Source organism: Myxocyprinus asiaticus, chromosome 35 (assembly GCF_019703515.2).
Source record: "Myxocyprinus asiaticus isolate MX2 ecotype Aquarium Trade chromosome 35, UBuf_Myxa_2, whole genome shotgun sequence".
In the NCBI taxonomy this organism is placed as follows: domain Eukaryota; kingdom Metazoa; phylum Chordata; class Actinopteri; order Cypriniformes; family Catostomidae; genus Myxocyprinus; species Myxocyprinus asiaticus.
Window position 1 is genome coordinate 29,867,709 of NC_059378.1, and position 15,722 is coordinate 29,883,430.

Sequence of the window (15,722 nt, forward strand, 5' to 3'; positions counted from 1 at the left end):
CAGAATTGATAAAGACGCTAGTTTCAACATATCGGTGTACGAATACGTTGATTGGGTGTTAAATATTAATTCTGTTAGATTCCCTAGAGATAAGATCATTATTCCCCCTTTAACCAATAATGAGCTAAAAGTTTTACACATTTGCAAATATCTATCTCATTAAAGCATCAACAAATCCTAGGTAGAAAAAAGGGAAACAAACACTTAAAGCTAGGGTGTGTAATCCGGAGAGGCTAGCAGTTAGCAAGCTAGCTTTGAAAGCATAGAGGCCACCCTCGCTTCAGAGGTGTCTCCAAAGCCACGCCTCCTCTATCACACATGAACACACATACACACATTAACTAACACACACACACACACACACACACACACACACACACACACACACACACACACACACACGAGAGAGAGCAGAGTCTAAATGCTGTAGAAGTTTCTAACACGGTGTTTCTTTTCTTGTTTCCTTTTACTGGTGGTTCAGGAGGAACATAAGGTAGTTGCGGTTCGCCTTCCATTCTCGCGCTCGCTCTGCACAGCGTCAAGGAACCCGCGCTGATGACGGGCGATTGTCTGCGCGAACAAGTTGCACGGCGGTATGCAAATATAGATTGACAAACAGGAAGGACATTCTATCATTACATTCAGACCGAATGCAATGATTGGTCGATCATTTTTTAGTCCTGTCCCTTCCACAGAATATATATATATATATATATATATATATATATATATATATATATATATATATTTTTTTTTTTTTTTTTTTTTTTTTACACATTTAGACCACTTAAATTATTGATTGCTATCAGGATGTGAAGAGACTTTCAACCAGTATAACAAAAAATGTTTCTGGAAAAGATTGCGCAACCTAGCTTTAATGAATTTAATTCCTCTTTATTAAGCAAATAATTTTTTGACATAAAAAGTGAAATGTGCTAAAACAAAATCACTAATATTCACTGGTTATGAACGTATATGATTATATACTTTTTCGAGTTCAGTGTTTTACAGCTCCTTTTTGGCTTTTCAGATCAGAAACCCTATAGAATATGTCTGACATCAATTATGGTAAATATACACTAATAGTAACTACGTTTACATTCAAGGATTTTTTGCGAAAAGTGTTTTGTAAAATAAAGCTGATGGAAACGCAAATTATCGCTAAAATGTCAAGTGTCGACATAATATTTTTCCGTTTAACTCTAGCGCATAAACTCTATGTCGATACTTCAAATGTCACGAAAAACTGGTTTGGAAACACTTTCTGTCAAGAAAACTGGCATTAACACAAAAATGTAGTGTCACATGACAGAGTTCACCCCAATCGTTAGCCTGTGTTAATCATGACTACAGTATACATCCTTGAAAGCCAATTTATTGTACGTGATTATGGATTGATCTTAATGGCATATAAATCCGATGCTGCAAACATGACACCACCAGGAGTGCCAAAATTACCAAACGAAAAAAGCATTAAATTAAAAAAATATCTTTCCAAACAAAAACAAATATATATTTTTAGACCTATATAGGCCTTTTCTTTACACAAACTTAAATTAGCTTTACCCTGTTCTGTAGACAAAAAAAAATCCAAAAAAAAAAAAAAAGAAATCGGCTAAATTACACTGTCAGAATGTTCTGCACTTTTTTCAAGACTATAAACTATCAGAACTATTTGTCCAATGCTGAGTTAACTTTCAGAAAATGAGCTTTTGAACATTTTAAAATGTTTAAATATTTTAAATCTAACCCTCTTTAACTCGGATCGCATTTGCTGAGCTTCTTCAGAAAATGTAAATTGCATTATGACACTAAAATTAATTTGAGATGACAATCAAGTTCAGTTGGTCGTTAAAAGTTGCTGGACAAATATGCGGGACATAATGCAGCTGTGATGGTGATGCTTTAGATTAGATGATTGTTAAAAATAGCCTGCTGAATATCAGGAATGCATCATATGTAAACCCTGATATTACACCGCATCAGTGTTTCTTTAATAGCTCTGCACACAGCATATACACGTCAATGGATGGTCCTTATACTAAGACTGAAAGTTTCCCCCACTACTTGGTGCAGGTTGCCAGCTTGAACAAGGCCATGACAATGTTGCGATAGGTGCAACATCAGGACCAGTATTACAGTCCTATCAGAAGGACAACTGCTCCCTTTTGATTGCAATTCCTCCTCTTCTGATTGCTTTTATTTGTGAAATTTGTGAAAATTTCGTCTCAATACTCTCCCCATTTTACCAAAACTTAGGAGGAAAAAAATTAGGGACATCTGGGAGGCAAATTAGTGATAAACACACATTTCTGTATGGAAATGGCTTAAGGGCAGATTTCTTTTGCGATAAATGAAAACTTATGCGACGAAGTATTTTTTTAGGCATGACGTCATCACGCACAACATTTTTATCGATAAAAGGCCATTTGAATGGAAACAGGCAGAAGACGGCAAATTTTGCAAAAAAATGTTTTACGCATTTTCACTTTGTCGATAACAAAATGGATGGAAACTAGGCTATAGAGTGGGTCACATGTAGTTTTACACTAACAGACTTTTTTTTAGGGGTCTCAACAGCTTCCACATCAAATGTCCATGTGATTTTTCCATTTCACCGTAGGGAAGCCATGTTATTTATTATTGACTAATTGATGTCTTCTGGATGAAATTCCCAAAGTTTACACAATTTGTTAGGCATGGACAACAGGACATTTTGGAAAAATCCCTAATTTCAGTAAATTCTAGTCCTGGGGGTGCTATACAAATCCCAACAAAAACAACAACAAAAACTGCTCAACTGTTTAAGGATATTTTTGGCATGCTAACATAATCCTAAACTATCAACTGGACATATGAACAAACATGGTTGCTAATGGTCAATTTTCATCAGTTAATAATTTCAGTTGTCAATGGCATAACATGCTTCAAACATGAACTGTATCCACACAGCATCTACTCTACCAAGTTTGGCAACTGTGGTAATTCTTGTCTAATTTAAACACAAATAAAACTGTCAGTTAAATAATAATTGAATGTTAATTTGTAATTGATTGCCACAAGTTTACTATACTATACTTATGCTTGAAACTGTTATAACAGGTTGGTGTGTCCATGCTAAGGTTAAACATTAAAAAAACAGGCTGCACTTCACCAATTAAGCAATAACTGATAGGTGACATCACATACAGTTAACTGCATAATCAAAAATATAGAGTAATACAAACATACAGGAAGTATGTCTACTTCAACGTAGAAATGCTCAAAGTTTAGCTAAATATGTCTTCAGATGACGCATAGTTCAAATAGTTGATCACAAAAACCATTTTGAAATTATTCTGCTGCTCAACGACTACACATAAATCATCTTTTCACTGTTCGCTGCATCTCTTTCCCATTGCTTACGGCACTTCCTCCCACACCTGGACTAGGTGTCCATCTGTCTCCATTTCCGCTACTCACTCGTCCACTCGGCTGTCCATTAGTGGAGTTACCAGAGCTTTGAAAATTCACCCCATTAGCAGTGTCGTTCCCTTTAAACATTGAATCAGTTACTTATGTTAGATAAAAATAAATAAAAAAAATAAAAAATCAATTGATTGTGAAAAATGACAATATTTTTTACTTTTTTTTTTAAATTTTTATATTGTGATATTTTAGTACATACAGTATATATATATATATATATATATATATATACACACACATACATACTAATAATATATATATGTTTTATCAAATAATTGGATTCCCAAATTGTTTTAATTAAAATTATTACAAAGGAAAAGTTCAAATGCCAGATGCCAGTGATCAAATACAGAAACCACTTGCTACTTATATACTTATACCTGCAGAGGCAGCAGTGCTGCTGTTCACATTGCTCTGGTCATTCAGTACCTTACAGGAAAAAGAAAAATGTGAATTCCCATGACCAATAGGTACAACAACATTTAAGATAAGATACCACCAAAACCGGACATACTGTTTTATTCGTCTGGGCCAAATATTCTGGATTTGGTTCACTAAAGTTTGGCACCTCAGAGTACACCATACAGAACCTTAGAAATTGGATACATAGTTAATTCATTAACAATAAAATATTTCTGGGCAAGATGAAGTTTAATGTAAATACTGTTTGTATTTTCACTTGTATAGATATAGATCAGTTTTTTGTGGTATTTTAATGCAACACAATTCTTATTTAAATAGTCATGTTTTCCATAAACAGTTGTAGCACTGTGGTGAAATGGCAAAAGACATCAGTGTTTTTACTTTTTCTATAATGATCAAATAATATCACAAGTGTATAAAACCCATCTTCAACATACTCGCCGATTTTCTGTAGCTCGCCTCCCCTTCCAGTATACAGTGTCAAACAGCCTTTAAAAACTGAGGCATACCTGCAAAAAATGCAAATATTCTGTAAACAAACTGTAAACTGTTACATTTGTATATGAACAGCTGTAGTTGCACTTAGTACTATAATTGATGTTGTTTTTAGGCAGCTACTGACTTTTGAAAATAGTATACAATCACAAGTCTTATAGAATGAATACAACAGACATTCAGTGTGAATCATTGATATTAAACACAGCCTCACCCTTTGGTAAGTCTGATGATGTCACCAGCCTGAATGAGTCCCCCAACTTCATCCCAAACTGATATACTGATGCTACCTGTCTTGTCGGCCACTTTACACGTGCGCACCTCATGTCCGTCTTTGGTCTTCGTCACTCGGCCTTCAATAAGATTGTGTGAGAAAAGATTTAGAACTTCATTCACACTTTCTGCTGGGCTGTCTATTCCAGACTAAGATTTAACCTGCAACCACTATTTATCTGTGTCAGAGGAGTTTGTTTATGATTACCATATGCCATTATTTGGGGCAAGCCCAGAAGCAGCGAAGCCCCATAGTATCTGTTCTCAGGGGTCAAGCCAATACTGTATCTGTTAGATTTCTTATTATGGGCCAAGCACCGAAGGGGCATAGCTCCTATTATTATTATTATTATTATTATTAGGGGCCGAGCCCTTATGGGGCTTACCAATTAAAATGTTTTCAACATTGGCCATATTTCCTCTCTGCCATTTAAAATTTTTATATAAATTGATGTATCTTTTGAATGCTTTGTCAGAAAAAGAAAATTAGTATGTGTCATTGACATCATGCCATGAGGGTACTTGAACAGTTTGAAAAAGGCACTACCTAAAGTTCAAAAGAAAATGGTTTGGTTAGCATGTTTAGCATGCTAAATGCTATGATAATCTTATCATGTTAACCAAACTGTAAAGTATTCTATCTTTTAAGGCTGTTTGGATACCATGCTATCCGTAGGCAACATAAGCTTAGCATGTTATAAGTTTAACATGCAAACCAAAGCTTTTGAGTGTTGCCTAAATTTGGCATTTCTCTTTGCTATTTTTGAGACGTGTCAACTGAGTGGCACAGATGTTAAAGCTCTGGACAACATTTCAAAAGATGCAGTGTTCGAGTCCTACACAGGATGGTTTAAAAATGTGTACTTCAGTTGACCACCTTCTTCACAATGGGCTTTCTACAATGTAGGCCTTACTTCATTGTATAATTTCGGCTTCATTAAAAACCTCATAGCTGTAATAAAATTTTCTCAGCAATCGTTTTGTACTCTTAACTTGGAATGTTTCTTTGGCGTCATTTAGACTTGTCGATTGTGTGGCACAGTGGTAACCCTCTGGGGTCGACGGACGCGCCGGCACGTCCTGCTGGATTTTTTCCTCGTAACAGCGGAAACAACTTAAAATACTCCGTCATTTTTGGGCATACAGATAAGTGTAAGACATCATTAGAAACTATAAAGGCTCTACTTTTATTTGTGTACACTCACAATAACAACAAAACCATATGCTTTTGTAAAATAAAGAAAATAAACAGGGTGCGCTTTCAGCCGTCTCTGTCTCCGTGAGCAACTTTCCGAAACACGTCACAAAAATGAACTGAAACTCCACGAATACTTATCAGACAAACATGAAACATATGTCTAAAGAAAGCTTAAAATGTCTACTTTTAAATAAAACAATTCAAATTTAAAACACATATTCTCCTGCAATGTAATCTGTATGAAACAAAGTGATGTAGAGTTTCTCCTGGCTCAGCTAATTATGGCTAATGTGATCACACCCACCAGCAAAGCGTGCTATTCATACGGTAATGTGCTGAGACGATCAATGTAAATGGTAAACGCACCCAATAATGCCTTAAAAAAACATCAAGTTCATTCACTTTTCTGTGCGTTTGGAAGATGGCACGCTACACAGGTGAGGAAGCTCCTGGATAGTGACGAAGAGTTCACATTTTCCTCAGAATAAGAGCGGAAATCCGACGATGAACATCTGCATTTTGAAGAGCGACTTGATCCAGCCGAGGATACAATTTCGGATGAGTAAGTCATTAAGTTTTACTTACATATTAGTTGACATGCTATTTTATATAAAAATTGACATATTTTACTAGTTGGACTATTTCCAGACTTGCCAGCCAGTATTCAGAGTATTGAAATTTGAAATATGTCCTAATAGGCAAGTTTTACATTTTACATTTAAATGTTGTTTCGGCTAAAGCAGGTATTTAAATTGTATATTTAAATTGTATGCTGTATGATATAAATATGATATGTAATATGATATAAAAATAATATGAATGTTTAGATTATATTTTAACTAGTGTTTATGTTGCCTCAGTATCATCAATGAAGCTTGTGCTTGCAAATATCTGTTCGGGTGTAAATGTGTAAAATGTGCTGTAAATATGCCCATATTAGAAAATCAGCATATTAGAATGATTTCTGAAGGATCATGTGACACTGAAGACTGCAGTAATGATGCTGAAAATTCAGCTTTGATCACAGGAATAAATTGCATTTTACAATATATTCAAATAGAAAACTCTTATTTTAAATTGTAAAAATATTTCACAATATCACTGTTTTTGCTGTATTTTGGATCAAAATAAATGCAGCCTTGGTGAGCAGAAGAGACTTCTTTTAAAAACATTAAAAAATCTTACAGATCTAAAACTTTAAATGGTAGTGTAGGTCTAAAGTTAAGTCTTTATGTAAAGAAAATGTATAGTCAGATTACTTCTTTTAACTTAAACTTGATTTTGTGAATAAGCTACAAACAATACATTAAATCATTAAGTCTCCTCAAATTAATTCTCTCTCAGGGGAGGGGGTCTTTGTCTCCTCAGGTGTGAATCACATCAATATTCATGATCATCCACGCCTCCTGGCATATGGCTTTTCTAACACTAAAAGTGTCTTACAAAGGTTAAATGACTATATTGTTTTGTATGAATGAGTGCTCAGTATGGTTTTCACATCATTTCGTACCAAAAACTCTAGGCTACAATATCCAGTTCTCAAAAGTCTTGAACAAATGTTTAGTATGTATTATATGGCCTTATTTCAGTGACTTAAAATTTTTGTTTTTTCAAAAACCACGCATAAACGTTATTTTCTCAAAAATACAAACACGTACATACATGTTGTTCACATATTATTCTAGCCCAGTTTGTGCTGAATACAGAGTTATCAGACTTTAGCCATTAATATGTTTTTAAGCAACTGAAAAAAACACAAATATCAAGGCATGTCAAAACACCCTCAGACCCAAGAGGGTTAAAGCTCTGGACTACGCTTCCAAAGAATTGGTGTTTGAATTTTGCAAAAAAAAATAGTTTTAAGAATTATACTTCTGTTGACCTTTGAGTCTTCATTTTGTGCTTACTACAATGTAAGCCATACTTCACTGCATAATTCCTGCTTCAATTCAAAACTGCTTAGCTGTAACGACAACATTTTCTCAGCAATCGTTTTGTACACTCTCAACTTGGTATGTCTCTTTGGCATAATTTAAACTTGTCATTTGTGTGGTGGAGTGGTTTAAGCTCTGGACTATGATTCAAAACATTGGATGTTCAAACCCCAAACATTTAATATACAAGTTTAATTTAATATATATAAGTTTGCATACCCTGGCAGAAATTGTGAAATTTTGGCATTGATTTTGAAAATATGACTGATCATGCAAAAATTGTCTTTTATTTAAGGATAGTGATCATATGAAACCATTTATAATCACATAGTTGTTTGGCTCCTTTTTAAATCATAATGATAACAGAAATCACCCAAATGGTCCTGATCAAAAGTTTACATACCTTTGAATGTTTGGCCTTGTTACAGACACACAAGGTGACAAAAACAGGTTTAAATGGCAATTAAAGGTTAATTTCCCACACCTGTGGCTTTTTAAATTGCAATTAGTGTCTGTGTATAAATAGTCAATGAGTTTGTTAGCTCTCACGTGGATGCACTGAGCAGGCTAGATACTGAGCCATGGGGAGCAGGAAAGAACTGTCAAACGACCTGCGTAACAAGGTAATGGAACTTTATAAAGATGGAAAAGGATATAAAAATATATCCAAAGCCTTGAAAATACCAGTCAGTACTGTTCAATCACTTATTAAGAAGTGGAAAATTAGGGGATCTCTTGATAACAAGCCAAGGTCAGGTAGACCAAGAAAGATTTCAGCCACAACTGCCAGAAGAACTGTTCAGGATACAAAGAAAAACCCATAGGTAACCTCAGGAGAAATACAGGCTGCTCTGGAAAAAGACCGTGTGGTTGTTTCAAGGAGCACAATACGACGATACTTGAACAAAAATAGCTGCATGGTCAAGTTGCCAGAAAGAAGCCTTTACTGCACCAATGCCACAAAAAAGCCCAGTTACAATATGCCCGACAACACCGTGACACACCTCACAGCTTCTGGCACACTGTAATTTGGAGTGACGAGACCAAAATAGAGCTTTATGGTCACAATCATAAGCGCTTTGTTTGGAGAGGGGTCAACAAGGCCTATAGTGAAAAGAACACCATCCCCACTGTGAAGCATGGTGGTGGCTCACTGGTGTTTTGGGGGTGTGTGAGCACTAAAGGTACGGGGAATCTTGTGAAAACTGATGGCAGCATGTTATCAGAAAATACTGGCAGACAATTTGCATTCTTCTGCACGAAAGCTGTGCATGGGACTCTCTTGGACTTTCCAGCACGAAAATGACCTTAAGCACAAGGCCAAGTTGACCCACCAGTGGTTACAGCAGAAAAAGGTGAAGGTTCTGGAGTGGCCATCACAGTCTCCTGACCTTAATATCATCGAGCCACTCTGGGGAGATCTCAAACGTGCGGTTCATGCAAGACGACCAAAGACTTTGCGTGACCTGGAGGCATTTTGCCAAGATGAATGGGCAGCTATAACACCTGCAAGAATTCGGGGCCTCATAGACAACTATTACAAAAGCTGCACGCTGTCATTGATGCTAAAGGGGCAATACACAGTATTAAGAACTAAGGGTATGCAGACTTTTGAACAGGGGTCATTTCATTTTTTTCTTTGTTGCCATGTTTTGTTTTATGATTGTGCCATTCTGTTATAACCTACAGTTGAATATGAATCACATAAGAAATAAAAGAAATGTGTTTTGCCTGCTCACTCACGTTTTCTTTAAAAATGGTACAAATATGACCAATTCTCCAAGGGTATGCAAACTTTTGAGCACAACAAGTATATACATTATATATATGATTTCCAACCCATGTATATATATATAGAGAGAGAGAGAGAGAGAGAGAGAGAGAGAGAGAGAGGTTGGAAATTAACTTTTCCAAGAAAGCGCAATATTTGCACCCTTTAATTGATTTCCAGGAGCATTTTTTTTTCCTTTGTAAGAGCAATTTTTTTCTAACATTATACAATGACTCTGTGTCATCCTTTTATGTCAAATACTGTACTTCAATTTAATTAATTTAATTTGAATAATGGGATGTTTCAATAAGTACAGAATTGCCTGATCTCTACACTCCATAATGTGCATCGTGACTGAAATACATTCCTCGTTCACTTTTTTCCTGCATATTTCCAAATATTTTGGCTATTAAGTTCACATAGCATACAAAACGGATTTAATGAAATGACACAGAGGAGAAGACAAACATGACAAGGAGCAGGGTGGGGCCAGGCCGTGACTACGCACACCCTGCCCGCAGTCAGGCTAATCAGCTGAGGAGGGGGATAAAGGCAGCCAGATGCGGCAGTTCGAGAGAGAGAGAAAGCCACACGCAGCTGCCGTGTGTTTATGTTTTGTCTTTATGTTTTAATTTTACATTACATGTTACTTTGACTGTTCAGCCAGTTCCCACCTTCTCCTTTCCCATTTTAACCACCCTGTTACAAGGTTTCTCCAAATTTGTAATGAAAAGCTTAATTAAAAACCCAACCCCTTACATGTGCAGGGCCTTGGCCCACTTAAAATGGCAGCGGAGACCGCATGGCCCTTTGTTCTATGATCAAAAGGAGAGACATTGAACTCAGTTTCCCAGGATCCTTCACAAATTCACAACTGGATGCGAAGTCCCGCCCATGGACCCAGTCTCAAACGCCATTGGTCGAGCGGCCTACGACCGATGACGTCATCTCGTCAACAAAACCCCGGACAGATGAATTTCGGCCTCTCTGTGCTAAGCTCTGCCTGGCTGTTAAGGGACATCTGTACTGTGCACGTACTGAAGGAGTTTTCCCTCCGTTTGGACTGAGAACAAAGAGACCACGTTTTTCTAACCTCGCCATTTGGCCACGGTAGAGTAAGATTAACTTAGCTTTGTTCAAGTCTTATAGTATACTTTTATCAACCGGTTCAGTTTCACTGTAAAGCAACAGTGAATTTATTTTGAAAAACGGAAAGGCGACCAGTTTCCCTTCTCCCTCTTTTTCATTCAACGTTGACTACTTTCTGCATTCTTCTCCGTCGCTGGATCCGAAGAATAAAGCAGAGACGCGTCTTTTCGCCTACGAGCGTAAGACAAGGGACCATCCAGACCGTTTCTCCTGACCGCTCAATGCAACAGGAATTCCAACGGACAAACCTACTGAAATCATACAGGATTTCCCAAGTAAGGCTTGATATCTGGGCAGATTTAGTTTAGAAACTGTGATTTTTCTTGTGAATCTAAATCGTATTTTTGATTCTAAATGCTGATGTTTTGAGTATATTTGTATGTTAAACTCTGCTCGCTGCTTCGAGTTGGGAGATTTGTTTTAGTTTCTTTTGGGGTTACGTTTGTTTTGTTGAGTGATTTGAACTAGTAATTCAGTCCTGCTGTTACAAGCGGTTACCCTTAACTAAACTGCATGCATTTTTCCTCCCTCTCTCGCTCTCATTCTCTCTCTCTCACTGATATTCATTGAGTGAGCGGCGCCTCGGTTTGTGTTCGACTCAGGCTGGTGAACCAAATTCTCCCGCCTGTTTCGTCAGTTCCTTTGTGTGTCCGCTCATTTCCATCCGCACGTGGTATCAGCTCCATTTTGGACTTAACCCTCCATTTTGAACCTGATCCTCCATTTTGATTCCTTTGTTACCACACCTGGACACACACACACACACACACACTAGCATATAGCTCCACTGTTAGTTTAGGATTTCCTTGATTTTATTTTTGGATTATATTCAGATAGTATTGGCTGTGTTCACTACTGCTTGATTATAATAAATCTTGAAATATTATAATAAGTACTCCTGTTTGTTTTTTTGTTTGAATATTGTGTTGAAGCCAACCTCTGCCACGTGAAGAACTCCCAAGTTACCTCAGAGTACTATTATGTTATTGGTGTTAGAAACTAACTGTAACTAGATTACTATTAGATTTGTATACCAATAATTTAACTAGTTTTTCCCCTTTTTGATTATTTTGATTAACAATTAAGATACTCAACCTACAGGGTAGATTTTGTTTTATGAGACTCAATCAGTAATTTGCTATCATTTTTCTCTTTTCAAAGAGTGGTGCCCCGAGAATAGAGTTTAATGAATTAAATTCTATTTAATTACTATTTAGTTATTTAATTGTTATTTGATTATTCCATAATTAATAACAATTAATTATTGATTATTTCTGGAGAATAGTTTAATGAGTTAAATTCTATTTAATTACTATTTAGTTATTTAATTGTTATTTGATTATTCCATAATTAATAGCAATTAAGTACTGATTATTTCTGATAGTAAAACTGATTTAAACAACCAGTAGCACCTACACATGCCAGTTGAAAAAAAAAGACAGAAATAAAACATTTCACAATTAACATTAGTCAAATATATAATTAACTAAAAGTGGTTAATGTTCTGCATAAGTATTACTGTATTATTAATATAATATATAATATTAATATAATTTTATTTACATTTATCTGTATTTAACAATACAGATATTATTAATTTATTGTTATTATTAAGTCAATTTTAACATTTGGTTACATTATATTTTGTGATTTCTCAGACCTTACTAAATATATTCCATCCCTCCCACACTTTTGCCCTCAAGCATTTGAGGAGGCTTTTCAGACAGACAGATAGCAGCATACAATAAGTGAGATGGGCCGATGGGCAGGGAAACAGCAATAGCACAGGGAGTGATGGTGTTACTTAGGATTGTTTATTCTGAACGTGATGGGCGAACGGTCACGGAAATTAACACGGGAGCAAGACATAGAATAGATTAAATTACTCTGACGTCACACCGCAGGAAACCACGCTTCCGGGTTCTTTCGAGCAGCAGATTTCAATGGTGGAAATAAGCAGCGCTGCAGTTTTAATAATCTCTTCAGCTTTATTGTATGTAATAATGTCTGTTAATTTTAATACAAGTTATAATAAAGGAATATCTATGGTTTACAGGGAAGAAATTATGGGGGTTATTTTCTGAAATATTGGCAAAACAAGTTTAAACTTGATTCAATATGCCTGTATGATTATGTCGGACATGTAATAAATGCAAACATTATTTTAGCAGTATGACATTTTTATTCACTCATCCATTCACAAACAATAGTCCATGAGCTGTGGTGGAGACGGTTCCTGTTCCGCACGTTCTATCATATATGTTGGTCTTGATCAAAGAAGATCATCGTTAGACCATATTTGACCTAATATCTTTCACAGCGACAGCACTTTGGAAATTAAAAACAGCTGTTTGCGATCTGAGTTTGTACGATTTCTTCGTAAAATAAGTTTCAACCAACAGCTGCTGCAGGTCAATTGTGTCCAAAAGAGCAGACGCTATAACAATGACGGTGATCCGTGAATTATCATAATTTATGTAAAATCGTGAGTTTACCCTGATGCAATGATTTGGTGGAAATTTAAAGAAGCACTAATCTCTAATGATCTGTGGGAAACGGGGTGTTTCAACCCCACAAACAGCACATTTTGGGCAGTTTCAAAGCAATTTGAGCACAGCGCCCAAAGACAACTGTCCTTTTCTGGGCTACTAAAAGAACCCCGAAGTGGCAGGGCAGAGCGTTTGTTTGTAAACAGTAACTTCATGCGGAGCAAGAAAAGCAGAATGTCCGTCTATGCGGGTCAATGGTGCTAGAATCCATCAGACTCATCATCTGGCAATATTTGCACGACGGACGGCACACAACAAATAATGTTCAGCGAAAATTTAAATGAAGATTGCGATGTAGCCTATGTATTTGTAACTATAACAGATGTTATTTATATTTTCAAGAATCAGTAACTCATTGCAGGGGCTTTTTCTGCCCTCATTTGTTGAATTTCGGAGGAATTTATGTTAGTTACATTTTTGCAATGAGCCCCGTAAATTTCCGACCATGATATATACTGTATATTATATTAAGCATATTTTTATTATATTTTACTACTAACTAAATACAATGACAAATGGAGCCACTAATAAAAAGGTACCAAAAAGTAGGCTAACCTAAAGTGCCTTCTAGATACCATAGTACATCAATATGATAATAATACAGCACTATTGTATATGGTGCCATTGTTTTACCATGGTTTAATATATAATGCATATGATGTATTTTTTATTATTATTATTATTTGTAAATCACTTTTGATAACAATGTCTGCTAGATACCAAAAGTAATTTTTCTCCATTACTTTGACTACCCACTATATGTTATGTGATGTTAGGACACCTGTTTCCAGCACAATGAAGATGACATTGAGATTCTTGAGTCCAGCTTTAATGTCCTTTACATGAGTCTCTGTGCTCATGATCAGTGTGTGTCTGTCCAGATCCAGCAAAACCTGAGATACAACACAGTGTGATGCATTCTACACACGTTAAAACAGCATCTCAATAAGACAATATAAATATTTATCTTCAGAAATTAACATTATTTTGGCGACTTGAAGCATGTACGGACAGCTGATATTACACATTTACAAACAAGGAAACTAATGTAAACACTTACTGGTTAGCATCGAGCGACAGTGACTTTCTGTTTTATCAGTAGTTATGCTATTCATCTGCAGCGCCTTCTATGAATAATACTCTACACGCTCACACCTCGTGACGTGAATGAAAGCGCTACTTGTTCTGACAGCTGTCAATCATTTCAGTCAATAGGCTCGCTCGAAATACCAAACGCCTCGCCTTGAAAGTAGACGAGAGTAGGCGACTGTAGTCAGGGAAAGAGTGAAATAAATAACAATTGTCAAGTCGGACAGTTCTCACATCTCGTGGAGGGTCAGACACCTTCGAGATCAAAGGCAGATATCGCGGGATTCACGTTCATACGCTGTTGCTTCTTCTTCTTCTGTTTTATTGGCGGATCGTAACTTAACAGTGCATTACCGCCACCTGCTGTTACGCGCTGTTGCTGACAAAGTGGACATAATTTAAAGGAATTTATATGGAAGAACAAACTACATTATATTAAAAAGGGTACATTATATTTGTAGGTCAAAGATTGAAGGAGGATTGAATGTTTTGGATTTTAAGACTTCAAACATTATATTTAAATTAAAACGGTTGCAAAATTGTTTAAAAAATAAACAAAGTATTTCAAAAAGTAGGTAGTATAGAGTTTTTATTGAAATGTGATTTTGATATTAACAAGATACCAATAAAACTTTCAAGTTTCCACAAACAGGTATTATTTTCATGGACACTTATGTACAATCATAATTCATTGATGAATTATGATTGTACATAATCCATAAATGTACAATTTGGAACAATAAATATATGAGTTAGAAACAAAACAATTTTTTATGAAAATTGGTTTAAAAAAGGAATTATTTGGGTTAAGCAACTGATTAAAAATTAGGATGTTTTATGTAGTTATACTGAATTTATCAATATTTATAATTTCTCAGTTGAACCCAGCCAATAGGCTTCTTAATGGTATTGCATGCAATTCCCAGGAACATTTTAAGGCTTTTACAATGTGGTAATATTTATCCATTAGAAACAGCTGAAGAGTTTACTTCCAGCATTAGGTTGCACAGCAAGGATTTTTCGAGTTATGGATGTAATAATATATGTTTTTTTTACGTTCCCTTATGCAAACAAAAGATATTCTTGCTGTTATAGCTAAATGGAATTTTCTGTTTGATTTGAGTAAAATATGGATGACACCTTACAAGTATTGTGTTACAAATAAGGTGAAGGTTTCATATAAGTTTGTACATCGAGTATACCCAGTTAAGACACTGGTGATACAGTGATTTAAAGTTAATGTGGAGGATAATTGTGTTTTTTTGTAAAAGTGCCCCTGAGTCTATTTATCATTTATTTTGGGAGTGTCCTAAGGTACATGTCTTTTGGAGAGAGTTAGAAAATTATTTCCAAAAAGAAGCTTGTATTGTTGT

At 35.8% G+C, this 15,722-nt stretch overlaps 1 protein-coding gene across 2 annotated transcripts; it reads right to left on the reverse strand.

Annotated features, from left to right (window-relative positions):
• Positions 1-2,790: 2,790 nt before the first annotated feature.
• LOC127425985 (SOSS complex subunit B1-like) lies at positions 2,791-14,635 on the reverse strand. 2 transcript variants are annotated; one of them, XM_051672392.1, is made up of 7 exons: positions 14,321-14,635; positions 14,042-14,180; positions 4,601-4,739; positions 4,329-4,400; positions 3,983-4,058; positions 3,849-3,897; positions 2,791-3,533 (listed from the first exon to the last, which is right to left on the reverse strand). In XM_051672392.1, the coding sequence occupies exons 2-7, from the start codon at positions 14,118-14,120 to the stop codon at positions 3,364-3,366; spliced, it is 585 nt and encodes a 194-aa protein (XP_051528352.1). In that variant the 5' UTR covers positions 14,121-14,180; positions 14,321-14,635; the 3' UTR covers positions 2,791-3,363. The 2 variants fall into 2 exon arrangements, with proteins under 2 accessions (XP_051528352.1, XP_051528351.1); XM_051672391.1 differs by having other exon boundaries at positions 14,042-14,153; positions 14,321-14,634.
• Between the last annotated feature and the right edge of the window lie 1,087 nt (positions 14,636-15,722).